The sequence below is a fragment of the Nannobrachium achirus genome (genome assembly GCF_963921795.1).
Source record: "Nannobrachium achirus genome assembly, chromosome: 4".
NCBI classification, from domain to species: Eukaryota; Metazoa; Chordata; class Actinopteri; order Myctophiformes; family Myctophidae; genus Nannobrachium; species Nannobrachium achirus.
This window is the reverse complement of record NC_137813.1, coordinates 45,299,023-45,324,790: the sequence shown is the minus strand read 5'-3', so window position 1 is coordinate 45,324,790 and position 25,768 is coordinate 45,299,023. Positions and strand designations below refer to the sequence as shown.

The 25,768-nt window shown below is 47.2% G+C and overlaps 1 protein-coding gene across 1 annotated transcript in view; it reads right to left on the bottom strand.

Moving 5' to 3' along the window:
- Nucleotides 1-1,539: 1,539 nt before the first annotated feature.
- The window catches only part of notch3 (notch receptor 3), a gene marked incomplete at its 5' end in the record, with an annotated part of 47,468 nt that continues 23,239 nt past the window's right edge, over nt 1,540-25,768 (bottom strand). Inside the window, 26 exons of the mRNA XM_080724886.1 lie at nt 1,540-4,934; nt 5,060-5,157; nt 5,272-5,419; nt 5,969-6,273; nt 6,799-6,967; nt 7,093-7,183; nt 7,667-7,892; nt 8,470-8,618; nt 10,085-10,417; nt 10,545-11,077; nt 11,196-11,308; nt 11,445-11,702; nt 12,367-12,499; nt 12,611-12,795; nt 12,948-13,104; nt 13,746-13,947; nt 14,484-14,712; nt 15,440-15,592; nt 16,298-16,531; nt 17,129-17,274; nt 17,650-17,842; nt 17,958-18,068; nt 18,360-18,593; nt 20,596-20,709; nt 22,888-23,001; nt 25,031-25,216. Of these exons, the coding sequence (XP_080581012.1) occupies nt 3,459-4,934; nt 5,060-5,157; nt 5,272-5,419; nt 5,969-6,273; nt 6,799-6,967; nt 7,093-7,183; nt 7,667-7,892; nt 8,470-8,618; nt 10,085-10,417; nt 10,545-11,077; nt 11,196-11,308; nt 11,445-11,702; nt 12,367-12,499; nt 12,611-12,795; nt 12,948-13,104; nt 13,746-13,947; nt 14,484-14,712; nt 15,440-15,592; nt 16,298-16,531; nt 17,129-17,274; nt 17,650-17,842; nt 17,958-18,068; nt 18,360-18,593; nt 20,596-20,709; nt 22,888-23,001; nt 25,031-25,216 (6,290 nt within the window). The 3' untranslated portion in view covers nt 1,540-3,458. The remainder of the gene's footprint in view (nt 4,935-5,059; nt 5,158-5,271; nt 5,420-5,968; nt 6,274-6,798; nt 6,968-7,092; nt 7,184-7,666; nt 7,893-8,469; nt 8,619-10,084; nt 10,418-10,544; nt 11,078-11,195; nt 11,309-11,444; nt 11,703-12,366; nt 12,500-12,610; nt 12,796-12,947; nt 13,105-13,745; nt 13,948-14,483; nt 14,713-15,439; nt 15,593-16,297; nt 16,532-17,128; nt 17,275-17,649; nt 17,843-17,957; nt 18,069-18,359; nt 18,594-20,595; nt 20,710-22,887; nt 23,002-25,030; nt 25,217-25,768) is intronic.

The following is a 25,768-nucleotide window of genomic DNA, read 5'->3' as shown; positions in this document are numbered from 1 at the left end:
AACAATTGAAAAATAGCAGATAAAAAAGCTCACAGCGCTGCAAGCTTGATATTTTTGAAATATTTTCTGATATATTTTTTAAATCGTGCAAATTTGTGCAAGTCTTTGAATATTTCAAATCTTTCTATTTTTTTTTTAAACCTATGTTTCTATGTCAGTGGTGCTCAAACCTTTTCATATGAAGGACCCCCAAAATGATATGTATTTGGCCACGGACCCCCATCTCAAAAAACTTAGTATCAGGGACCCCCCAGAAGCAGATCTACAAGCTTGAAGCGTGGCACCAGAGCTTGTACAGTATATCTGCTATTTTTCAATAGCTAAAAGCATAAAATAATTAAGGTCCCTCCACCTTGGGCCCTAGTAACTCAGTCCCACATTTCTCCTCCTTGTGACGCCACTGGCAACGTCAAGGAGACATTCAGCCAGAAGATAGTGTCAAATCACCTCCGGGACATGACAGAACACTGCACACAGCTACAAGTTGTCTGGAGGAAGTGAGTTGGCATGGTTCCTCAAGACTTCACAGCAGATTGCAGTATTGAGATGTCCTGTGTTGCAGTAGGTCAATATATTTGATGAAGCTGGAGCCATGCCTACGCCCACTCACAAAGACACAGAAAGACACAAATAAACACACACAAGGACACTGACAAAGTGACAAAGTGACAGTGAGTGACACTGTCAAAAATATTGATATCTTTATAGACTAACGTCAATAAATGGAAAAATGCTAGATTAAAAACAGGACACAAAATGTAGTTCCCTACAGTTTTTATTAGAAGTAACTTATTTTACAACTTTTTGTCTGTAGAAAGAAAATTGTGAAAAGGCTTTATGTACAATGATTTTTAAAACTACTTTTAAACAAGTATAGAAATTAATGATAGAAAATATCTATGACTGTTCTAATAATACAAGACCAATAAAATATCAGTCACATCCTCAGCTTCACAACAATGCTAAAAGGAAGTACATTTATTTTTGTCCTTTTTAGTAAATAATCATTTTAGAAACATAAGACTTCTCAAACAAATAAATCTAACCCAGGACGAACATATTTACAGGCATAAGTTGGGAGCTTGAAATGTACAAAAAAAAGAAGAAGAAGAAAATGTAATAGTGCGACCTTGAAAGGAAATTAATGGACCAAGTAGAATAATCACATGACCAGAACCACATTGCCTTGTAAATAACCTCTGGACTGGAATATGAATACTCTGGCAATTTATCCTCCCAGATCTGAGGAAACAGTAACCGATTCCATTGGTTGGATATAATATGACACAACTAAGGGCAGAGGAATGTTAGGCAGAGGAATGTTAGGCCACCACAATGACTGGCGTCCAATAAGTATCTGTTCATGTTGTCACATGCATACGGCAACAAACAATAATTATGTGCTCAGGTTTTCACAATGTTTGTCAAATGATCCTTTTTAATATATACTATTCTACTGTATATGCCCATGGTATGTCTATAAGAAAATGGTCCCTATTTTAGAGTCTTGGATCACACGAAGACAGACACAGCTAGTCAGGCAACACGCGAAGGTTTGCTGGATCGCCGGGAGCGCCGTCCCCAGAGTATTGCAAAAAGCCGGAGAGTACAGCGCTACATAGTAGCGCTCTCTCCTTCCGTGTCTTCCAACAAGTCGTCTGAAGACGCTACTCCGTGGCTGCTGGGCTCGAAGCTGCTGTAGATGCAGAGGAACCGTTCCCCTGCATGTTATATAAAAACCTCCCTGAGGAGTAACACGCCATCAGCAGTTGTAGCCCAGCAGCCACTCCTTCACACCATGACCATTACGCACTCCCTCTGTTCCCCTTTAGCTCATGCAAGGCCATTTTATTTTAACCAGGGCTGAATGAATCAAGTGTTTTCTGGCCAAACTCTAAAGCCCGATTTATACTTAGTTAGTTGCCAAGTGCACCGAAAATACTAGATCTACAAGCTCAGGCTCACATCAAGCTTGTGAGCTTGTAGTTTGGGTATTTTCCGTGCATGAAACGGTGTACAGCCAGGTATAAATCGGGCGCAAGATGGTTCAATTAATGAACACTAGTTGGACATACATACAGGCTTGCACACTTCCAAATGCTTTACTGAAAAACACATAAATGGCTGACGGAGCTGAAGAGAGTATGAAAGGGTTTCAGCTGTCAGGCTCGCCGACACAAAGCAAACATGCTGGAAGGTTTGGGGATGAGAAAGAATAGCAGCCAATAAATGTAATAAAAAAAAAGTTATACATGAACTCAACAAATATACAGATGTAAAAAAATAGACCCCCAAAAAAATTAAATTTGTTGAAGATTTAAAGGGCAGTGGCATGCTGATTTTATAGGCAAAATAACAGGGCATAATAACAGTTCTATAAAGTTCCTTAAAGTGAATTAAACATGCTCCAGACGTGGAGTGATCTGAGGTGGGTCTAGAATCGGAGGGTAAACTCCAGTGGAGTCGCACCAGTGTGCAAGTGGAGGGAGCGGACAATGACACCTGACATCGGGTGTAATGTGAGACAATTATTTGAAAATGTACTGACCAAAATCAAAATCAATTTAGACTTCCCGCAGATACTTTATTGCTATAAAGACCTTAAAAATATGTCTGATCCAGACCCACAACGCCACCCGGGGCTTGTCACAAGAAGTGCTTCAACAGACCCTCACATTCTTATTCATAATACTTCTATGGAATGTAATTCTTTTTTCGTTTTACATTTTGTTTAACCAGTTGTTTGGCCTAAATAAATATCAGTCAAAAGAGGCGAGACCTCCGCTTTCTGTCGGTTAACGCAGAGTGTAAAAGGAGTTGTGTAAACCCGCTAGGTAAGGAAGTGTAGCAGAGGATAATGCTCTTTTCCTTGTACCATCACACTGGCCTAATAGGAATGTACTTGGTGTTCTGTGTAACAGGTGGGGGGTGGGGGGGGGCAGCATCATCGTGAGAGGCCAGGACAGAAAGAGGGGGGAAAAACACCTGAAAAGGCAGTTTGGAGAAACATAAAACAAACAATAAATAAAAAATAAAAGGAATTCCCTTCAACATTTTGCTTTTTTTTTTTTTTTTACTTATCTACTTTTTTTTTTTAAAGTTTGTTAGTTTTTCAGGAGAGCGTCCCTAAGTCTTTGAAATAAAAGACTTGGTTTCTTCATATACTTTTTTATAATAAAAAACAAGTCCATCTGTGACAGAATAAGTCTTACTTCATTAAATTGTCTGCTTTTTTTCCCCAGACAACACACATTTCCCTTTACTCTTTTCTCTGCAAACATCACTAGCAGACGGTCCTCTTGATAAAACAGTCAATCCACATCCAATGAAAATCTTGGAAACAGGCTGACACATTTAAAAAAAAAAGAAAAGAAAAAACACAGACAGGCTCACAAGCCAGTCCAACTTATTCTTTTCACCCCAGTTCCTTTTTTTCCCACGCAGGAGCCATGGGACCTTCATGCAAACACCTGCCTCTTGCCGTTGGTCTCCGGGGCGTGGGGGATTTGGGTCTGGGCTGGGCCGGCTACCGCCGGGCTGGGGGTGGAGTCTGACCAATCAGACACGCAGTGAGGGGAGGGGCTAGACCAGGGCTCCGGAGACTCCGGGGAGGGCGTCAGGTACGGGTGCTCGTTGGTCAGGTGGTGGTAATGCTTGGGGGTGGCATCTAAGGCGGAGGAGTAGCTATGTTGAGAGGGAGGGGTGGGGTAATCCTCCAGGCCTGCCGTGCTGCCGCTGGCCTGGGGGGCTGGAGCTTGAGGTGGCTGGGCTGCCGGGGTGGCTGCCTGCGGGGGCTGGGCCGCGCTCTGGGGCTGGGGAGGCTGCTGCTGCTGCTGCTGCTGGAAGAACCCTTGCGGGGGCTGTGAGGTCTGGGGGGTGGGCGGGGTGGAGGCGCTCATGCGGGCCATACTTTGCTGGGCGGCCATGGCGTGACTGTGAAGCTGCTGCTGCTGCTCGGCGATGGAGGGCAGCTTGACGGGGCTGATGGTGGGCGTGGAGGTGATGGGCGTGGGCTGCAGCATGGCGGCACGGTACAAGTGCTGGTGCAGCTGCATCATGCTCTGCTGCTGCATGGCGGGGCTCTGGGGGTGCATGCCCGCCTGGCTGCTATGCACCAGGTTCACCACCTGCTGGCCACACTGGGTGGTGGGCGTCATCCGGCTGTGCCAGTCGAAGGGCACGCTGACCGGACTCACCATGCCCATGTTGATCCCCATCTGACCTGAATTGAGCACATAGCCGCCGTGGTTGAGGGCCGACGCCATGGATACGCGGCCCTGCATGGACATCCCTCCATCTCCGAGGTCGTTGAGCTGGGCCAGAGACACCGCAAACTGGCCTCCTCCCTCCATCATGCTGTTGTGAACCATGGGCGTGCTGGGCACAGACATGGAGTGGAAGAGCCCTGGCGAAGGCATGGCCACGGGGGAGGTGGGGTTAGTCATGTAGCCAGCGTTGTTAGTCCCGCCGCGGGGAGAGTCCAGTGAGTCAACAGGGGACAGGGTGACCGAGCTCTCCAGCAAGGCACTCTGCATGTCCAGGGTGAGCTTCTTATTGCGGGCCTTGACCGAATCCTTAAGGCTGGCGGCGTGTTGGCTTCCGAGGCCAGAGCCCTTGGCGCCGGGCCGGCGGTTCTTCTTGCCCTGCGGGGTTTGCTTTAGGCTGGGCAGGAAGGCACTGGGCGGGCACATGAGGGGAGACAGGGTGTGTCCCCCGGCGAGGTGGTGTCCGGCCCCTCCGTGGCCCTGGGGGCTCCTCACCGTGTTGTACTCGTCCAGCAGCTGGACGATGTCGTGGTGCATGCGGTCCTGAGCGATGTCCCTGGGCAACCTGTCCATGTGGTCCGTGATCTCTCGGTTGGCAAAGTGGGCCAGCAACACCTTCACAGCCTCACAGCTGCCCTCACGGGCTGCAAGGAAGAGAGGGGTCTCCTCCTGAAAACAAAAACAATAGAAGGAAGAGAGATAAATAAGTGTGTTAGATGTATAATCATTCCAAAGATAAAATATACTGTCATTGGTGTGGAAAGATGAAGATAATTGATACGAAGCTGCAATACCTTGAGGTCTTGCATATCTTTATTCGCTCCATTCTTCAACAGGGCAATGGTGGCATCCACATTGTTGACAGCAGCTGCCCAGTGCAGGGCAGATTTACCTGGAGGAGACAAGAAAACCCCAATGAAAAAAAACGTCTAACCAATGTTCTTCTCAGGAGTGAATGAAACCACAAAACAGCAGCGGGTTCCCCAACATGGCACGCATGACTTACCTAGTTCATCGACGGCATTGACGTCAGCATGGCAAGTGATGAGCTCCTCCACCATGCCCTCTACAGCCAATCGCGCGGCCAGGATGAGCGCCGTGGAGCCATCGTACATACGAGAGTCCAGATCCGTGGCCCGGGTTCGTATCAGAATCTTTGGTGGTAGAAAAGATGTAAAGGCAGCGTTAACAAGATGACACGCATTGGTACGTGTTGAAGGATGTTACAAAAGTCTCACTGTCGTATAATGCAGTGGTTCTCAACCTTTTCAGGCCACGACCCCCAACATAATGATATTTTAACTGGGGACCCCCCCCACCCTGACGAGCGCGAAGAGTTGAGGAATTACATTTTGGAACATGGTTCTATTGTGAAAATAGCAGATCCACATGCTCACAACGCCTCGCAACGCGAGGCGTTGTGAGCATGTAGATCAATTTGTGAGCATGTAGATCAATTTGAGGACTTAAAAAGTCCTCAAATTGTCACTTTAGAAATGTGCAGATACCATCTACCATCTATACACTTAAACTGTATTCTGGGTTGTTTACTGAAGAGTGAGAAAACAATATTGCACATTAAGGTAATCATCTGGGGACCCCCCAAAATAATTTGAGGACCCCCTCTGGGGGTCCCGACCCACAGGTCCAGAAACACTGGTATAATACACGTGCATGCATGTCCTGTAGGTGTGTTTGTCTACCTGGAAGACTCCCTGGGCATCGGCGGCCACGGCCGCGTGTAGTGGACTGCGTCCTGTGTTGTCCTGGGCGTTGGCGTCTGCCCCGGCGTCCAGCAGCCTCTTGGCGGCGTCGGCGCGAGCGTAGCGGGCGGCCAAGTGTAACGCCGTCTCGCCGGTGCGGTCCGTCTGAGCGGCCAGGGACGCGCCCTGGTAGATGAGGTCAGAGATGATGTTGGCCGAGCACTCCTCCGACTCGTCCTCTTCGGCCACCTCCGGTTCGAGTCCGCCTCCACAGAATGACGCCAGCATCAGGGGAGTAAAGCCATCTGCTTCCAGAAAGAAGCAAAACACAAGTTAATCCATTTAGGCCTAGAATTATTTGATGCTTTAACTATTGAAAAATAGCAGATATACAAGCTCACAGTTGTAGATCTGCTATTTTTTTTATCATGAAAATGGGTGCAAATCTGTGTGAATATCTCATTTTTAAAGAGAACATTTGTAACTCAAATATTTGCTTCTGGGGGGTCCCCGATACAAAATATTTTGAGACGGGGGTCGGCGGCCAAATACATATAATTCTAGGGGTCCTTGACATGAAAGAGTTTGAGCACCACTTGACGTAGAAACATGTGTTTTTCAAAAAACCTTAGAAGGATTTAGAAGACACAAAAATCGGGTCAAAATTCAAACGTTCACGATTTTTCAAAAATAGCAGATCTACAAGCTCGCAGCGCTGCACCGTAGATCTGAATCCGAATAATATACCGATCTAATGACTGGAAATGATCGACGCAGGAGATTACTTTTAAATGAAAAAAAAAAAAAAGTTATGTATGGATAATGCTGACCTGGGCCTCGGACATTGACGTCCATGCAATCACTGTCATATTCTCCCTGGGGTGGGGTGAGGGCCATGGACGGTGGAACACGGATATCTGCGGCTGCCAGGTGATGCTGCGTCCACTGTCTGCTGTCCACTGCATCTTCGCTGTCCGACATCATACTCGGTTCCTCGACCTGAGCCCGTGAACATGTGACAAAACATGAGTAAAACATGCTGAACCGCTGCCAAGTAGGAATAAGGCAGGCCACACCTGCTTCATGTTTTGGGACAATGATGACTATAAATATAATAACCGTACCTTGAGTCGTTTTGCTTCTGGGCAGTCGGCGTCTATCCACTGCTCACTATGGTCTCCAAGCAGAGACTCCTCCGCTGTTTTTGGCATGTGTCTGTATGATCAGCAGCAGACATGAAATCAATATTAAAAAACACAACACAATGCAACCTAGATGTTTACATAGTTGAGCTTTTCAGTTTGTGTTGGTGTTTTCATCACCCCCTATTACACCCGCATATTTGCTGACAGTGACAGACAAACACTGACTCATAAGTCTTAACACAATATTTCCATAGCAATTCACCACAGACAAAAAGAGAGCAGGATATCGTCACTGTCAGGCAGAAACCTTGTATCTCCAAGTTTCAAATGTGTATGTCTTTTCATAAAGTAAAGCCCTGCTTCATCATACAAGACTGTCGCACAAGACTAGTGAGGTGCGAGGCGTTGTGTGCTTGTAGATCATCTGTTTTCACTGGTTTAAATCGTTTTTAAAATGATAAATACAAAACTAAACAGTTTTGGAGATACAAGGTTTCCACCCCACAACGAAGATATCATTATACATGTGTGTATTTGCACAAGAATCACTCACTTCATGCCCAGGGCATCCTGGCCGACGGGTTCCCTGCGGTTCTTGTTACTGCTGGGTTCTTTCTTGAGGAAGAAGCCCTCGGGGAACCACAGGGTGCTGTGCTCTCTCTTCCGACGTGCGATCAACATGCCTATCATCAGGATCACCAGCAGGAACAGAGAGGCGATGCCCACCAGCATCAGCTTGCTCCACTCGAAACTATCCGTTGGGATGACGATCTTCTCGCCTTGAGGAAGGAGAGGGAAGAAACATCACACAACTGCCTTTAAAAAGCTGACCAACACTACTGATGTACTCCGAACAAATGATACCAGGTGCTCATGATTTGAGAAGGTAAACTGCAAAGTGAACTGGTGCTCAGAAAGTCTTTGAGCCAACTTTAAGCCTGGGGTCTTCAACAGGCACTGAGAACTTTAGCCAAAAATAGCCGATCTACAAGCTCACAACGCCTCGCAGCGCGAGGCGTTGTGAGCTTGTAGATCGGCTATTTTTGGCAAAGAGCTTTGGTGTAGAGGGGGAAAAGAGCGGACTAAGTACAGAGTGAAAGGTCAAGTTTATTAAGTATTGACGGTTTAAGTGGTTAAATATCTGAAAACACAAATTGACATGAATCCAAAATACACTGACGATTGTGCTGTCAAACAATGAAACTATACGGAATCTATGAACAGGTTGTGGGGGGTCTCTCTCAACTAAGGGGTCCTTGGCCTGAAAACGCTGAAGACCCCTGCAATATGATGATCATATGAGGGAGAGGAGAGGGTTATTGCAAAGAGATGTACTACTGGTGTTTCTCCACTCACCTCTGACTTCCTTGAGGGGGTAGGGGAAGCGGAGCATTTCCACCGCTGAAAGGGCGCCCAGGTAGTCCGCAGCACTGTCAGCGGTGGGGAAACAGTCCTCTGAGCCCTGAGAGCACAGACGGTTGTCTATCTCCAAGTAGACTATGGATCTGCAGGAGTAACAGAGCGATACATTTACCGTTAATCATCATAAGACCCACAGGGCAACACTTCCACTTTTTTTTATCACTTAAATTTTATTCAAGTGCACACACAGTACAGAAAATACATAAACAAAAAACCAACATAGACAAACACTCCCCCCCACTAACCCCAACAAAAACAAAAGAAACCCCTGACAACTGTTCACATAACATTTCTGATTATACATTCATACTATCATCATCCTTCCTCTTATCCGTCCATCTTCATTTTCCCATACTGTAACCACTTCAGTTGTCCACTCAAACACATAGAAAAATCACAACACATATCTACCAGTAAGACTCCCTAATCGGGGGATAAGCGACCGTTGGTCGCTTATCTCCACAAATAGGCCAAAAGTTTGTTTTACCAATTATCAAGACATACGGGCAGTTGACAGTTTGCCATGGTTACTCATTGAAGTTGAATCTCCATATATGGAGATAACCTACGCATCACACTAAGTCTGACCTCACCAGCCCATATTTGGGCATGAGCAACTTATGTCTCCATATATGGAGATATGATGACATCACACAGTCCTCAGCCGATGATGTGGCGTGATGTCATACAATACACAAACGAGCCCTACAGTATAAAGGGGCAATTCTTGCCAGGAAAGAAGCATTTCTTCGACTCAGACCTTATCGCCAGGGTTGGCTTATAGCAGCTGTCGGTAGGACCATATATGGATTCTGTTAGTGTGGATCTCCTAACAGGGCATCATCTGGGATACAATCCCTTTTATGCCCATATATGGAGATCCCTAACATAATCTCTTTCATGCCCATATATGGAGATCCCTAACAGAATCCCTTTTATGCCCATATATGGAGATCCCTAACAGCATCCCTTTTATGCCCATATATGGAGATCACTAACAGCTAACAGAATCCCTTTTATGCCCATATATGGAGATCCCTAACAGAATCCCTTTTATGCCCATATATGGAGATCCCTAACAGAATCCCTTTTATGCCCATATATGGAGATCCCTAACAGAATCCCTTTTATGCCCATATATGGAGATCCCTAACAGAATCCCTTTTATGCCCAGTTGGTTGCTAGGGTAAAAACACATGGTTGCTATGGTAAACAGTTGGTTGCTAGGGTAAACAGTTGGTTGCTAGGGTAAAACCATGGTTGCTAAGGTGGTTGCTAACGTACACTAACAGACCAGCAACAACAGACTGTTGCCACAGCAACGTACACAAAGGTTTGTGTACACATGTGGTGTGATGTCATACTGAAGATATATGACATCACACCGTACACAAACAAAGGTGTGACGTGTGACGTGTGACCGACGGACGGACGGACGGCCGGTGGAGGTTTTGGTAGTAAACTGCTCCCTAACGGTCGCAACAACACATACCCACCCCACAAACAGGACTAGACTTCCACTGTTTAAATATCCTTATGTCTAACTCACCCAATAATCTCCTGATTCGGCTCTCGCTTGAGCTCTCGCTTGAGGCGTGCCTCGTTGCGTGTGTAGGGCAGGATCATGGCCTTGCCGTTGTCGTCCAGGCGGAAGCGCAGCGTGGTGCGCAGGATGGCGCTCAGCTTCTGCAGGAAGGCCGTGCTGGTGCGGAGGAGCTCCTCTGGGGGCAGCAAGACCACCAGGACCAGGACCCCGTCGGCCAAGTGCTCCGGAACCTTCCCTGCACAGTCCAAGCCGTCCCAGCCGCACTCCTCTGTGTTGCAGCCCTGGTCACAGCGCCCGTCAGCATAATGGTCGATACAGTAGATTTCATAGATGGGACTGGAAGGGAAACACAGAGGTGGATGCAACGTTAATTCAAAGATTCTCTACCGTCTACTTAGAGAACTAGAGGGGAGGGAGGGAATTTGAGGATGTTTGGTTTACAAAACATGGCTGAATGGCTCACTTGCAAACTCTCTCCTTGTTCTTGCAGTCAAAGTTGTCATAGAGACATTCCGCGTTGTTGCAGGACTCGTCGCACTGGCTGTTGTTGAAGACGCGCCAGCAGCGGGGGTCCGTGCAGCGAGCCCAGGGGTTCACCGCCAGCGAGCAGTCGCCACCGTCCCAGCGGCACGACGGCGTGTTGCACTCCTTGTCGCACACGCCGTCGTTGGCTTTGCCGTGGCAGTCGGCCAGAGGGCAGGAGGGCGGCGGCAACTCTGCGAGTTGTCTGCTGCTCTGCTCGCAGCGTTTGCCCGTCCAGCCGCCAGCACACTGGCAGTGGAAGAAGGGGAAGTTGGTCTCCTCCGTGCACAGGCCTCCGTTGCGGCAGGGTTGGGAGGAACATCCCTCGTTGCTGCGGTGCTGACACTGGGGCCCGGCGTAGCCCGGCTGGCAGGTGCAGCGCGCTCCCCGCGAGGTGAGCGCACAGTTGCCTCCGTTGTAGCAGGACAGCTCTCGGCAGGACATGCTCCGGTCACAGTTGGGCCCAGCATAGCCCTGAGAACGCACGGAACATAATTCATACTCGGTACTGGGTGCTGAGAATGATGCAAGCACAGAATTCCAAACGTTTTTAAACTCATTGTCATGACCCTGAATGTCTACGTGCACTTACAAGCTGACAGGTGCAGATGTATCCCAACGCTGAGCTGCTAGACACAGAACAGGCCCCTCCGTTCTGGCAAGGCTGAGACTCACACACGCTGTACCGGCTCTGGCACCTCCGACCTGAGGAGAACATTTAACTGGTGTTACAGCGCTGCCACCAACACAAAATACAACTTGGATGCACGTGCATTGCACAAATCACATACACACATTATGTGCAGAGGTTAGGAAATCCAAAAAAAAAATAGGTTCTGACCTGTGAAGCCAGGCTTACAGACACACTGGTAGTCATTGGGCAACTGGATACAGTCCAGGCTGTTGGTGGGACTGCAGGGGCTAGAGAGACACTCGTTGATGTCTCCCTCACATCGCTCTCCGGTGAAGCCGGGGGGACAGTTGCAGCGGTAGCCGCCCACTCTGTCCACACAGGTTCCGTTGTTCAGGCACTTAGGAGGAGCTCCGCGAAGCCTCATCGGTGACGCACAGTCATCCTCGTTGATCTCACACAGTACACCTTGAGGAGAAAGAGAAATATCTCAATGAATAACGGGGAAAAAAAGCAATCCCTCCCTGCCACTTTAACCAGTGAAAATAGCAGATATACAAGCTCACAGCGCGGCACCGAGTGCCGCGCTGCGAGCTTGTAGATCTGCTATTTTTGAAAAAGTTGTGAAAATGTGTGCAAATCTTTGACTATATGTATTTTCAAAGCGAACGTTTGTAACTCAAATTTTGCTTCTGGGGGGTCCCTGGAACTAGATATTTTGAGATGCGGGTCCGTGGCCAAATACATATAATTTTGGGGGTCCTTCACATGAAAAGGTTTGAGAACCACTGACACAGTAGTCTCTCAAGAACAGACTAACTGAGCTCCAGTTAAGTGAAAAGGACCTTTTCTTTGACGATGGCTGGCCAGATTGCTGACACAGAAACATAGGTTTTTTCAAAAAACCTTAGAAGATTCAAAAGACACTTATAGAATCGGGTCAAAGTTCAAACTTTCACGATTTAAAAAAAAATAGCAGATCTACAAGCTCGCAGCGCGGCACTCGGTGCCGCGCTGTGAGCTTGTATATCTGCTATTTTTCAATAGTTAAAGCATAGTTAAAGCAATCCCTCCCTGCCACTTTGCTTTTACTTAAAGTTGTGTTTCTATTTTGGAGTGAGTCTGTCCTTACCCAATGTGCCAGGAGGGCACGAGCAGATGTAATGGCCCACCAGGTCGATGCAGGTGCCTCCGTTCTGGCAAGGATGAGACTGGCACTCGTTGATCTCCATCTCACAGTTCTCTCCGGTGTAGCCTGGCATGCACTGGAATGACAAGAACAGGGACATTTAGACGACTGCTGTGACGGCGAGGAATCCTTTGAAACGTCTTGACGCTGAACCAGGCTGCTGAAGAAGATGATATACTGGACTCACGTCACACTGGTATCCTCCAACGTAGCCCCTGCAAGTGGCACCGTTGTGGCAGGGTTTGTCTTCGCAGTGGTCCACCTGGCTTTCGCAGTAGCTCCCAGTGTAGTCAGCAGGACATTTGCAGTAGTGAGTGTTCCCGGTGTTAACACAGTGGCCGCCACGGTGACACAGATCATCTGTTTGAAGGCCTGGTGGGGAAGAATTGGATGGAAGAATGAATTAAGACGTGAGACCAAAAGTACCAGAGAAATGTCCCCACACAGATAGTAAAACATGGTAGAGCGTACCCACACACACAGTCAGCAGCAGGAAAAAGAATATGATGAGGGGCAGACTTTACCTCTCTGGCGAGCTGCCGTCTCACAGGAAACCCTAGAGATGTCGCAGTAGCGTCCCGACCAGCCGCCAGTGCATTCACAAGTGAAAGAGGCGTCCTTCTGGCGACATCGGCCTCCATTTTGGCAGGGAGAGGAGCGTCTGCACCAATCCACCGATGACTGGGTGGAAGGAACGAGATGAGAGACGTGTTGAGTTCAACATTCAGCACGTTAATGCACGATGAATGAGCTTTTAACCCATTTAGGCCTAGAATTATTGAATGCTTTAACCAGTGAAAAATAGCAGATATACAAGCTCACAGCGCGGTACCGAGTGCCGCGCTGCGAGCTTGTAGATCTGCTATTTTTTTAAACGTCGTGAAAATGTGTGCAAATCTTTGACTATATGTATTTTTGACTATACTTAAATTTTGCTTCTGGGGGGTCCCTGGAACTAAGTATTTTGAGATGGGTGTCCGTGGCCAAATACATATAATTTTGGGGGTCCTTCACATGAAAAAGTTTGAGAACCACTGACATAGTAGTCTCAAGAACAGACTAACTGAGCTCCAGATATGTGAAAAGGACCTTTTCTTTGACGACGGCTAGCCAGATTGCTGACATAGAAACATAGGGTTTTTCAAAAAAAACCTTAGAAGGATTCAAAAGACACTTATAGAATCGGGGGTCAAAATTCTAATTTTCACGATTTTTCAAAAATAGCAGATCTACAAGCTCGCAGCGCGGCACTCGGTGCCGCGCTGTGAGCTTGTATATCGGCTATTTTTCAATAGTTAAAGCATAAAATAATGGGTGTGTACCTGGCAGCGGTTTCCGGTGTAGCCCTTGGGGCAAGAGCAGCGGAAGGACTCCAGTGCATCTTGGCAGATCCCACCGTTCAGGCAGGGCTGGGAGTCGCATTCGTTGACCTCGTACTGGCAGTGGGAGCCGGTGAACCCGGAGCGACACTTGCAGTCGTAGCCGTTGATCTTGTCTGTGCAGGTCCCGCCGTTGAAACAGGAACTGTGTGGACATACAGAAAATGATCGTTTGAATAGGGCTGTTACACGATTATGACCTTTTACATGACGATTGATTGTCATGTTAACGTTTGCGATTGGCGATTTGATTGTGTTTGGGTCGTTGACAATTACATTACTGTTTGGCTTGTAGGCTTTGAAATTGCACATGGCAGATATGACACATAACCTAAGTATACAAAAAAAAAGACTTGCATATTTGAGAACTTTATACTTGAAAAAGAACACTGATAGTGGAAATAGCAGATCTGCAAGCTCACAAGATCGGCTAATTCCAGAATTTTTGAAAATGTTTGAAAATATGAACATTTCAACATGTAAACGATTATGACAAAATAATTGCGATTATGTCAAATAATTGCGATTATGTCAAATAATTGCGATTATGTCAAATAATTGCGATTAGACGATTATGTAATAATTGTGACAGCCCTACGTCCACGACACGAATCACAGAACGCTATTCACAAACCATTATGTACGCATATGCACACACACTCAAAAGTTATATCTAGTCACCTTTCAGTGCAGTCGGGGATGTTGGTCTCACAGTAGATGCCAGTGAAGCCAGGCCTGCAGGTGCATGTGTAGGAGTTGACGTAGTCCGTGCACGTGCCACCGTTCTTACAGGGCGAGCTCTGGCACTCGTTGATCTCAGAAGCACAGCGAGGTCCTGTGAAGCCTGGCAGGCAGCTACAGTGGAACGAGTTCACCTCGTCAGTACAGGAGCCGCCATTCAGACACGGATCTGAAAAAGAAAAGAGAGAAAAGAGTCGTCTTGTTAAATATGGATGCAGGAAATGCATTGCATACAAAGCAGCTGCGTTACGGGTCCACTTGTTTATATTTGACACTCTTGAGCCCCTTTTCGACTGCAGCTTTAGCACCCCACCACACACCACAAAATATCTACATGTTTCCATTACACAAAAGTACCCCTATCGGTAAGAAACAAATTGACCCTTTTAACTGTGATTATAATGCAATATACATTTGTATTACAACTATCCTAAATTATAATACACTATAATGGATTATAACTGTGATTATAATACATTATAAAGTGTTAATGTATTACTATGATAATTATAATAAACTATAATAGATTATAATAGTGGTTATAACACAATAGAATCTATTATCATGTATTACAACTATATCCTGGTGGTCTAAATGAAAAGTCAGTGAGTTATCAGTCATTATGAATGTTTGGCCCTGTTTGGCCTAGCTCAGACCTACTCTAGATTGGATACTTTTTAATACCACGTTTAGTACCACTTTCACACCACTCTACCCAGGTCCTTGTAGTGGAAAACCTGGCACAAGTGGGCGATGTGGTGTGGTGTGGAGTTGGGCCTGTGGAAAAGGGGCTTTGGAGTTACAAAAGGTATGAATTAAGGATTTTACTCTCTATGACATCTTAAATGTATCAGCAGTGGTGTTAATCTGGTGTGTTGAGCTCAGTGGCCACTCACTAGGAGAACAGTCGTTGATGTTGACCTCGCAGGTGGGCCCCGTGTATCCAACTCTGCAGGCGCACACGAAGGCTCCTGGCGTGTTGGTGCAAGTTCCACGGTTCTTACAGGGGTTGGAGATGCACTCGTTCACATCAATGTTGCACAACTGACCTGGAGAGCACAAAACAAGACACGTTAAAGTGCAGTCCTAGCACTGATGGTTTGATCTAATCTTTCATCTTATCTCGCTTTTTATCTCTCTCATAAAGGTGTGTCTTCCCGAGTCAACCCATTATTGAATGCTTTAACCAGTGAAAAATAGCAGATATACAAGCACCGAGTGCCGCGCTGCGAGCTTGTAGATCTGCTATTTTTGAAAAAGTCGTGGAAATGTGTGCAAATATTTTAATATATGTATTTTCAAAGCAAACGTTTGTAACTCAAATTTTGCTTCTGGGGGGGTCCCTGGAACTAGATATTTTGAGATGCGGGTCCGTGGCCAAATACATAAAGTCCTTCACATGAAAAGGTTTGAGAACCACTGACACAGTAGTCTCTCAAGAACAGACTAACTGAGCTCCATTTAAGCAAAAAGGACCTTTTCTTTGACGACGGCTAGCAAGATTGCTGACACAGAAACATAGTTTTTTTTCAAAAAACCTTAGAAGGATTCAAAAGACACTTATAGCATCGGGTCAAAATTCAAACTTTTACGATTTTTCAAAAATAGCAGATCTACAAGCTCGCAGCGCGGCACTCGGTGCCGCGCTGTGAGCTTGTATATCTGCTATTTTTCAACAGTTAAAGCATAAAATAATGATACACAAAACGTGTACCCCGTTCTAAATGGGTTAATGGGAGGAAAAACCTGCTCACCTTGCCATCCTGGTTGGCAATTACACTGGTAGCCCAGGTAGTCGGGGGTGTGTGTGCAGAGGGCGTGGTTGGCGCAGGGGTTCGGGGTGCAGGGAGTGAGGACCTCGGCACAGGTGGGTCCGCTGTAGGGCAGCTCACACATGCAGGTGAAACTGGCCACGCCGTCCACACAGCTGCCTTTGTTCAGACAGGGGCTGGACGCACACTCGTTGATGTTCACCTGGCACAGGTTACCTAGAAAACAGGAGGATAGTTACATTTTTAGATGTGAAATGTACTGTAGTACCCAGCGGCTGTGTGTGTGTCACTGTCAAACCTGTTGGATTCTATCAAACTATTATTGATGGGTTCTGTAGTTCTCCAGATATCCACTAGAGGGGGGTATGAGAATGTCAATCAGTACAACAGCATGGAATTAGAGGGGCCTATTCACATTAATGACCTGGGAAATGGGAACCACTCAATTCTATCACAGAGATTTTAATTGAGGCATAACAACTGTCAAATATTTTCCCTTCTAAATGTTTTACCAATATTGTAATTAAATATATGCTAGTAAATTACGTATGTATAGAGTCTTGACTCCTTTAAGAGTTGAAATTGTCTTGAAATTTGCCATAAATATATGTATTGTGTGTGCAGTTCAACACCACAAGACTGTACAACACATAGGCTGGTGGCAATGTTGCCACCAAAAACCAAGGGAAAACTCAAGTTTATTACAAAGGTATCCTAGTCTATTTGAGAGAAAAATAAATAAAACAATCACACGTATGCATGCATCAAATGGATTGATCCAAGGTATGTTGCATTCCTTGTGGTGCCTCTCACCTCTGAAGCCCTGGCGACACTTGCAGTTGAAGCCATTGAGCTGGTCAATGCAAGTGCCGGCATTCTGGCAAGGGCTTGGCAAACAGTCATTCCGGTCCAGGTCACAGTTCTTGCCCACCCAGCCAGGCTCGCAGTCACAGCGGTACCTGGGAAGGACAGGTAAGGACCCGGTCAATACAGGAGGGTGATCAACCAGTTAGTGTGCCCAACAGGCGTCAGGCGCAACACACTATAGTACTATTGCTACTTTATTTATGTATCTCCTTCTTTCTTTCTAGATGAACTTATGGGCAATCAGGAAGCCATTATAGAGTAAGTCCATTGCGTTCAATGGGGGAGAGGTGCTAGCTTGAGAATATGTCAAGCTTCACATGACAATTTGGCTATCCAGACAATAAATAGGCAACCACACTCGCAATTTCCCAGAATTGCATCTTTCTAGTTTGTCATGTTTTCCTATTGGAAACTTCATCACATTAAAATGATAAACAGTAACAAAAGGAGGATGACATTGCTCTTACCCATTAATATCATCCCTGCAGGCTCCATGAACACAGGGGCTGCTGCCACACTCATCCACCTGGGAGTAACAGTATGGGGGCTTGAAGCCCTCGGGACACTGGCAGTGAAATCCATTCTCCTCGTCAACGCATGTGCCTCCATTCCGGCAGGGGCTGGATGAACACTCGTCTATCTCTACGTTACATTTGGAACCTAGGAGACAAGAAATCAGCCACGGTCAGTCATGGTCAGCCATGGCTTATCAGCCCTATCTACACCGAATGGATTTGTTCTTGTCAAAATGTGCTTTCTTTTAAGAGGACGTTACCAGTGAAGCCGGGTTTGCAGACACAGTCGTAGCGGTTGATTCCGTCCTTGCAGATACCGTAGTCACATGGGTTACTGGCACAATCGTCAAAGTTGATCTCACAGTTTGTGCCTGTAAGGACGAGAAGACAAATTGGGGCATATCTTTTTAACAACAATTAGGACACCATCAGAAAAGATGACCTTTACACTGATGTATCTTATAGTAGCCTTTGGTGTGTAATTTCAAAGCCATCTCTCATTCAAAGGTTTGAATGAACAGGTACTCTACAAAGTACAATCCTGTTTAATTTATCCATTTGTAATTCCGAGAATTATTTTCAAGACTTAAATTAACATCCAGGATGTTACAGTGCAAGTGTTTGCGGCGGTGTAATTGCGTGTGCATTGGGGGAGATCTTACCGGAGGTTCCATGCAGACACTGGCAGATGTATTTGTTGACCAGATCCACACACTTGCCTCCGTTCTGGCAGGGATTGCTGTGGCATTCGTTGAGCTGGTTCTCACAGCGGTAGCCCGTGTAACCGGCATCACAGTTACAGGTGTAGCTGGCGATACCGTCCACACACGTGCCGTGGTGGCACGGGTCAGGGTGGCAGTTGTTGATGTTGCTCTCGCATAGAGTACCCTCATAACCTGGGGAGGGAGGAAGAGAGATAAGGAAGGGCTCCAAGATAAAACACTCATCTGATGTTCTGTTAATACACTGCAAGCTTTTTAAACACGGCACAATCCTGAGTGCTGACTTACCCTTACAGGTCTGTTTTTACCTTCTCAAGTGTTAAATAACTCAGGATTTTACTGTGTGTGCACCTTGAGAACCCACTGTGTTTGTCTTTCCCCTGCTCCATTACAGTCTCGTCACAAATCAAATTCCCTTTAACCCCCCAAAACCCTTTTTGTTTACATCGTAATCCTCTTTATTTCCATTCTTTCCTTCAATCTATCAATTTCCTTTCATTTTACTCTCCCTTCCCCATTTCCCTTTTTTTTGTATCTCTTTCAACTTCCTCTTTCTATTTCCCCACTCTTTCTTTATGAAAGCTTCTACAGTGCAGAGTCTGGGCCCTGTGGTTCCCATGCCGACGCTGTGCGTGTGCGAGACAAGCCACTGCTGGTGTGTGTGTGTGTGTGTGTGTGTGTGTGTGTGTGTGTGTGTGTGTGTGTGTGTGTGTGTGTGTGTGTGTGTGTGTGTTGGAGTAGCAGTGCTGAGCTGGGCAAAGCAGTGGAAGAAGGGCCCTCTACACACGGGCCTCCCAGTCCCGCCTTTGTTCTCGGCGGCGGGGGGAGCGCGGGGGTGGTGGGTGGGGGACAATAGGCCGCGCCACGTCAAACAGGGCCACTTCACTCAACGGAGGGGTCCCACAAACACAGGGAATACCAAGCAGCTGGCCACTGAAACAATGAGCCAGGCTCCCCTGCAGGCATAGGCCCAAACAAACTCACAAACCAGCAGCACACTGTGCGCGCGCACACACACACACACACACACACATGCAGGGAACTCAATGCAACTTTGATTCTCTCTGCAAATAAAAGCTTCCCTGTAGCTTACTGGCTTCTAGGTATCTCCTGATATCTCCGTCCTTGTGGAAATGAATGAATGACTGCATGCATGCATGAATGAATGAATGAATGAGAACTGTTAATTTAACCAATTCATAACTCCGAGAACGCACAAATGTTACGTCCCTTTGGTTCGCATTAACACTGAGGATATTACTGGGTATACGCCATAAAGTGGCGGTGTGTGCCTGTGTGGGGCTATGCATTGTGGGGTACACATGAACAGATGTCGGGGTGATGACCATGCCTCCCCGTCATCGGCAGCTGCTGGCCCCGAGTGACCCCCGTGATCCTGAGGGCCCAAAGGGAAAAGAGGGGGATTATGGCCTCAAGTCAGTCTGCCAGGACCCAGCAGACGCCCAAAGAGAACCAGCTGACCCCGGATCAACTTGAGGATCCACTGAGACGAGACACACTCCTACAGGTGGCTCTGGCTCGTGTTAAAACACTAGGTTCTATCGACCACTCCTTATCTGTCCGGTTAACACATCGCGGTCAGGTATTAACCACCTTCAACCTGGTGTTGCCATTATCTACAACAGTGGTTTTCAAACCAGTGGTCCGGGGACCACCTGTGGTCCCTGAGGGGGTTCCAGGTGGTCCACGGCTAAATGATGGAGAGTTGGTAACCAAATCGACCCTTACTGATCTTGAACTCCTGAGAGCGTAAAATGAAACCAAATGGGCTCTTACGGGTTCATTTGGTTTCATTTTTCACACTCAAGATTTGAATTATTGTCAAGCATCCACATTACTAATTGTATACAAGTTTACACAATTAGAGAATGTAGAGGAATTGTTATTTTGATCAACGTTAGCCTGTCATCTCTCCTCTGGTACCACATCAACAGAGCATGGAAACACATTTTGGGTCTGAGAGGCTAAATCTCTTCAGGTGAATCAAATGCTGAATAAATAATGGACCTTGATATGAAAAGGGTTGAAAACCACTGATCTACAAACTCACAACAATGTCGCCGTGCGACGCGTTGTTAGCTTCTAGACTGTTTTGCTATTCTTGACATGACGAGGTCGATAGGGCTTTGGTGGTTAGAGCAAAGGAGAGCCTTACCTTCAGCACAGCGGCACTCGTATCCGTTGGGCCGGTCGTAGCACTTGGCTCCGTTCTGGCAGGGCGTGCTGGCGCACTCGTCTATGTCGATCTGACACATGGTGCCAGTAAACCCTGGGACAGGCAAACACAGGGGTGAGGGGTCAGAGAAAAGCTCCAGTGGAAGGGTCCACATTCAGGTCAGAGGGCAGCACTGTCTCTTCTTAAGAGGGCAAAGGTCTCCGGCTACGTTTAGGGACGTCTGGCCAGGAGTCGGGGTCCAAGAACGTCTCGACTGGTTATGGGTGTATGCATGTGTTATCTGTGCACTTGGGGGACCAGTGGTGAGATGATGGTTCGGTGGGTGCAGAAGGCCCTTACAGAGGTCACGAACCCTGCGCTTCAATCCGAGTTCCGCGGGGAGGTTCTGAGGTGGTGTGACTGAAGAGCATGTGAGCAAGGAGAATGCACGGGCTATCTGCTCATCTATACCGTCTGGATGCTGAAAAACGCATCTGATGCATAGCAATGTCAGGGCCATGACTCATTTCAGGTTATGGTTATGAGTGAGTGTCTGGACCAGGCTGAATCGTGGAACGCCAGGATAATGTGATATACCGTGAAGTGCAGAGGAATGTGGCAAATTTCATTCTAAGGCTCTCTATGTTACTGGATACAGTCTTGGTACAAGTACTGTATGTATGCACAAAAAATAATAATATTGTTTTGTAATTTCCTTGTGTAAACCTATTTTCGAGAGGTCTTGAAATCGGTGGGCACAGCGCCCAGAGAGGGGTGAACGGTGTGCTGCTAGAATCTGATCTGTTGATTAAAACCCAGTCAGAACGGGTACACATTATCGTGTATCATTATTTTATGCTTTAACTATTGAAAAATAGCAGATATACAAGCTCACAGCGCGGCACCGAGTGCTGCGCTGCGAGCTTGTAGATCTGCTATTTTTGAAAAATCGTGAAAATTAGAATTTTGACCCGATTCTATAAGTGTCTTTTGAATCCTTCTAACCTATGTTTCTATGTCAGCAATCTGGCCAGCCATCGTCAAAGAAAAGGTCCTTTTCACTTAACTGGAGCTCAGTTAGTCAGTTACTGCTGTGAGCTTGTATATCTGCTATTTTTCACTGGTTAAAGCATTCAATAATTCTAGGCCTAAATGGGTTAACAGTGTGAGGATAGCCTGTGAGCTGGTGCTTGGACGAGAGGGGCGAAAGAGGGGGAGACAGGACAGGACGGACGGGACGGTGGGATTGTGTTCGCTTTCGGGGAACCCCCCTCCCCTCCCCTCCCTTGCCTGCATCAGCTCCTACAGGCTCAATAGCTAGATGGGGGGTGAAGGGGGATGTCTACCCCAGATGTAAATTGCGGACCTGGAAAAGAATCTCATTAGCAGGACTGCTGTTGCCCCCACCATTGCGGGGAGTGACGGTGGGAGGGGGAGGGGGGGTTGGGGGGGGGGGGGGGGGTCTGGCTGCTGTCCTTTCCACATTCCACCAGAGAGGAGGGGAGCTGGGGGTCACAATAGTGTCTTTGTTCAGGCAAGAGGATAGGCAGCCTTTGGGGCCTTTTTTTATTTTTATTATGAGTGGTGGCTTCTAAACGCCAGCAGGCCAAACCATCCAGGCCGGTCCTCCCTCCCTCCCTCTGATGGCTCAGGGTGACATTTAAACTCTGGCTCTCCTCTCGCACCTGTTCTCACTGCGCACATCAACCCCGTTATGGGAGATTTGTGCTTGGTTGCGTGCCGGTCGTCACGCACCAACAATAGATGCAGATCTACTCTATCGATTGATCCATCGTCAATCTATTGTTGATCTTTTGTCGATCTATTGTCAAGCGCATATTTTAATTTTTTAAGATATTTTTGGGGCTTTATTGATAGTACAGTAAGTAGACAGGACACAGGGAGAGAGAGACAGGGAGTGACACGCAGCAAAGGTCGTCGGGATCGGGACTCGAACTCGCGACATGCTGTCAGGCATTAGAGTCTACGTGTATGTGGTATGTGCCTGGACCGCTAGGCCAGCGGGCGCCCCATGTTGTGCCATTTTCTGTGCACAATACGATGAAGAACTAAGTATGCATCACCCTTTAGATCTGTGGTTCTCAAAGTGGATTCCAGGGACTCTGTGGGTTCCTTTAGGGAGGTCTAAATTGACCCATACAACTCTGTAACTGTGTACAAATGGAACCAAATAGGTTCCATTTGTACACAGTCAGAGTTAAGGGGAGACCTTTTTTGAGATTTGACAGTTTGAGAAGCACTGCTTTAGATGTACACGTAGGGCTGGCTTACCTGGCTGGCAGGTGCACGTGAAGCCGTTCACCATGTCTCTGCAGATGCCATCGTTCACGCACGGGTTGCTCTCACAGTCGTCCACGTCCACCTCACAGTACGTCCCCATGTAGCCTGGAAGACAAAGATTCATCATACATCAACACTTTAACACAAGAGGATGACAGTGTGGGGAAAGCAGGGCCATTCGGAAGACGTTATTAGGATCAATACTCGGGACTTGCTCGTCCTCCGCGCATTCCTGCATAATGCATGGGTGTATATGGGTGTATTAGTGCGTGCGTGTGCACACGTTAAGAGTGTGAGTGGGTGGTGGGGGGTGGTGGAGGAGGATGCAGACGGGCTGTGGGAAAATTTCCTCTCTGTCACAGGAGGCCTCGGGGAGGGTTCTCAATCAATGGTCTCTACTGAACCACAGGGGGAAGAAAATGGTGCTTTAACCCCCTCCACCACCACCACACCACCACCACCACCACCCCCGGATGGGAAATGATCTCCAAAACTACCGGGGCTCCTTCTGCTCTGACCAGAGCTACCACTAGGGATGGGACCATATGAAGATTTCATATCACGATTATTGTGACAAAAGAAATCTTGATTTACGATATCATCGCGATAATCAAAATCCATTATCCTGGGGCGGAACATTTGCCAAAAAATAGCCGATCTACAAGCTTGTAGATCGGCTATTTTTTGGCAAAGACATTTGATAGAGAGTGAAAAAAGACTATCAAGTATATTATAAGTACCTTTTACCAATTCTAGAGGGTTTAAGTGGTACCAGATATGCAGCTCGGCAAATAAAAGGTGAATTGATCCCAGTGCATGACGGAGGGCGATATCACGATAAATTAAATCTCCACGATATGATTATCATGCGTGTTTTTTATCACGATAAACGTTAATATCACGTATCGTCCCATCCCTGGCTACCACACCCTTCACCGTCCATGGAGGAGCATTAGCAACACCACCGCTACACTGAGCTGCACCGTGCTATAGAGGGCTCCTCTATTGAGGTGAAACAGAGTGTGGAGCAGAGACGGCCCGCTCCCGCGGAGAGAGGCTGGTGTGGAATCAGAAAATAATCAGCGGCTCTTATGTGAGCCAGACGATGAGGAGGAGGGTGGTGAGGAAGGGCCTGTCTGTGAACATGGGGGGGAGGGGGTGTTGGTGGGTTTGAGGGGTGACAGGGGGAGAGGCTCTGGGAAAAGACCTCTCTCTCTCCCTGTGTGTGTGTGTGTGTGTGTGTGTGTGTGTGTGTGTGTGTGTGTGTGTGTGTGTGTGTGTGTGTGTGTGTGTGTGTGTGTGTGTGTGCGAGGGGTGCAAAGTGGAGCACAGAGGGGCCCTATTGTTCCTGTCCATTCCCACCACTCTCCAGCTCATTAGTATTCACAGCACACTCCTCCCCCTGGCCGCTCGCCCTCTCTTCCCATCTCAGCCCTATAGAGACGACTCGCAGCTCTAATTTGTATAGTCCCCCGAAACCCCGGGACGCACGGAGGACTGTGCGCGTGAGAGAGTTTCACTGAGGTTTTCTTTTTTTTTTGTCTCGCAGTGCTCAGACCATAACTCAGTCAATAATACCCCGTCTGGCCGTACAGTGGATCCGAGAACGAAGGAGGGCTTCCATTCCCATATGAACGCCCGATTGTGTTACATAACACTACCGCCGGCAGTCAGTACATGCTTCCTTCGAGGTTTGAGTGATGGGCTAGTCAACTGTCAGCAGCTTGAAGGAAGATAGGGTTCAAGGTGTTTCACTGACACATGCAGGCACACAACGCAGCACAGCTGGGAGCAACATTGAGGGCAGTGAAATTCTTCAGGTTTGTATGGAAAAACTAAAAACGCATACAAGAAAATGTTCCAAATAAAGTACTACAAACTAAAGATTCGTTTTTTTGGGGGGCTTTTTATGCCTTTATGTGATAGGACAGTAGACTGACAGGAAATGGGGAGAGAGATGGGGAATGACATGCGGCGAAGGTCGTCCAGATCGGGAATCGAACCGGCGACGCCAGCAGGCATCATAGCATAGTATGTGGTATGCGCCTTGACTAGGCCAGCGGGCGCCCCCAAAGTACTACAAATTAAACGGCAAAACTACTGGGTGTCAGCAGCGAGCAGCTGGTTGGGGTACCTGGCATGCAGATGCAGGTGAACTCGCCGATGCGATCCAGACAGGTGGCGTCGTTCTGACACGGCATGGACAAGCACTCGTTGATGTCGATCTCGCAGCGCGGCCCGGCGTAGCCTCGGCCGCACTGACACTGGAAGGAGCCCTCCGTGTTCACACACTTTCCAAAGTGCTCACATGGGTTGGCACCTTGTGGGTAGAGAGAGAGAATGAACATTTTAAATGTGAGAAACACACCAACGTAGAGATGGGACGATATGACAATTTCATATCACGATTTAAGATATTATCACGATAATCAAAATCCATTATCCTGGGGCGGAACATTTGCCAAAAAATTGCCGATCTACAAGCTCACAACGCGTCACAAAAATTGCCGATCTCCAAGCTCACAACGCGTCACAACGTGACGCGTTGTGAGCTTGTAGATCGGCTATTTTTTGGCAAAGACATTTGATAGAGAATGAAAAAAAAAAAGAGTATCGAGTATGTATAATAATATTATAAGTACCTTTTACCAATTATAGAGGGTTTAAGTGGTACCGAATATGCAGCTCGGCAAATAAAAAGTGAATTGATCCCAGTGCATGACGGAGGGCGATATCACGCTAAATGAAATCTCCACGTTACGATTATCGTGAGTGTTTTTTATCACAATAAACAATAAAATCGCTTATCGTCCCGTCCCTACACCAAAGTAAGAGAGCTGCAAAAGGGCAGGCATGGTAGAATGTACAGAGG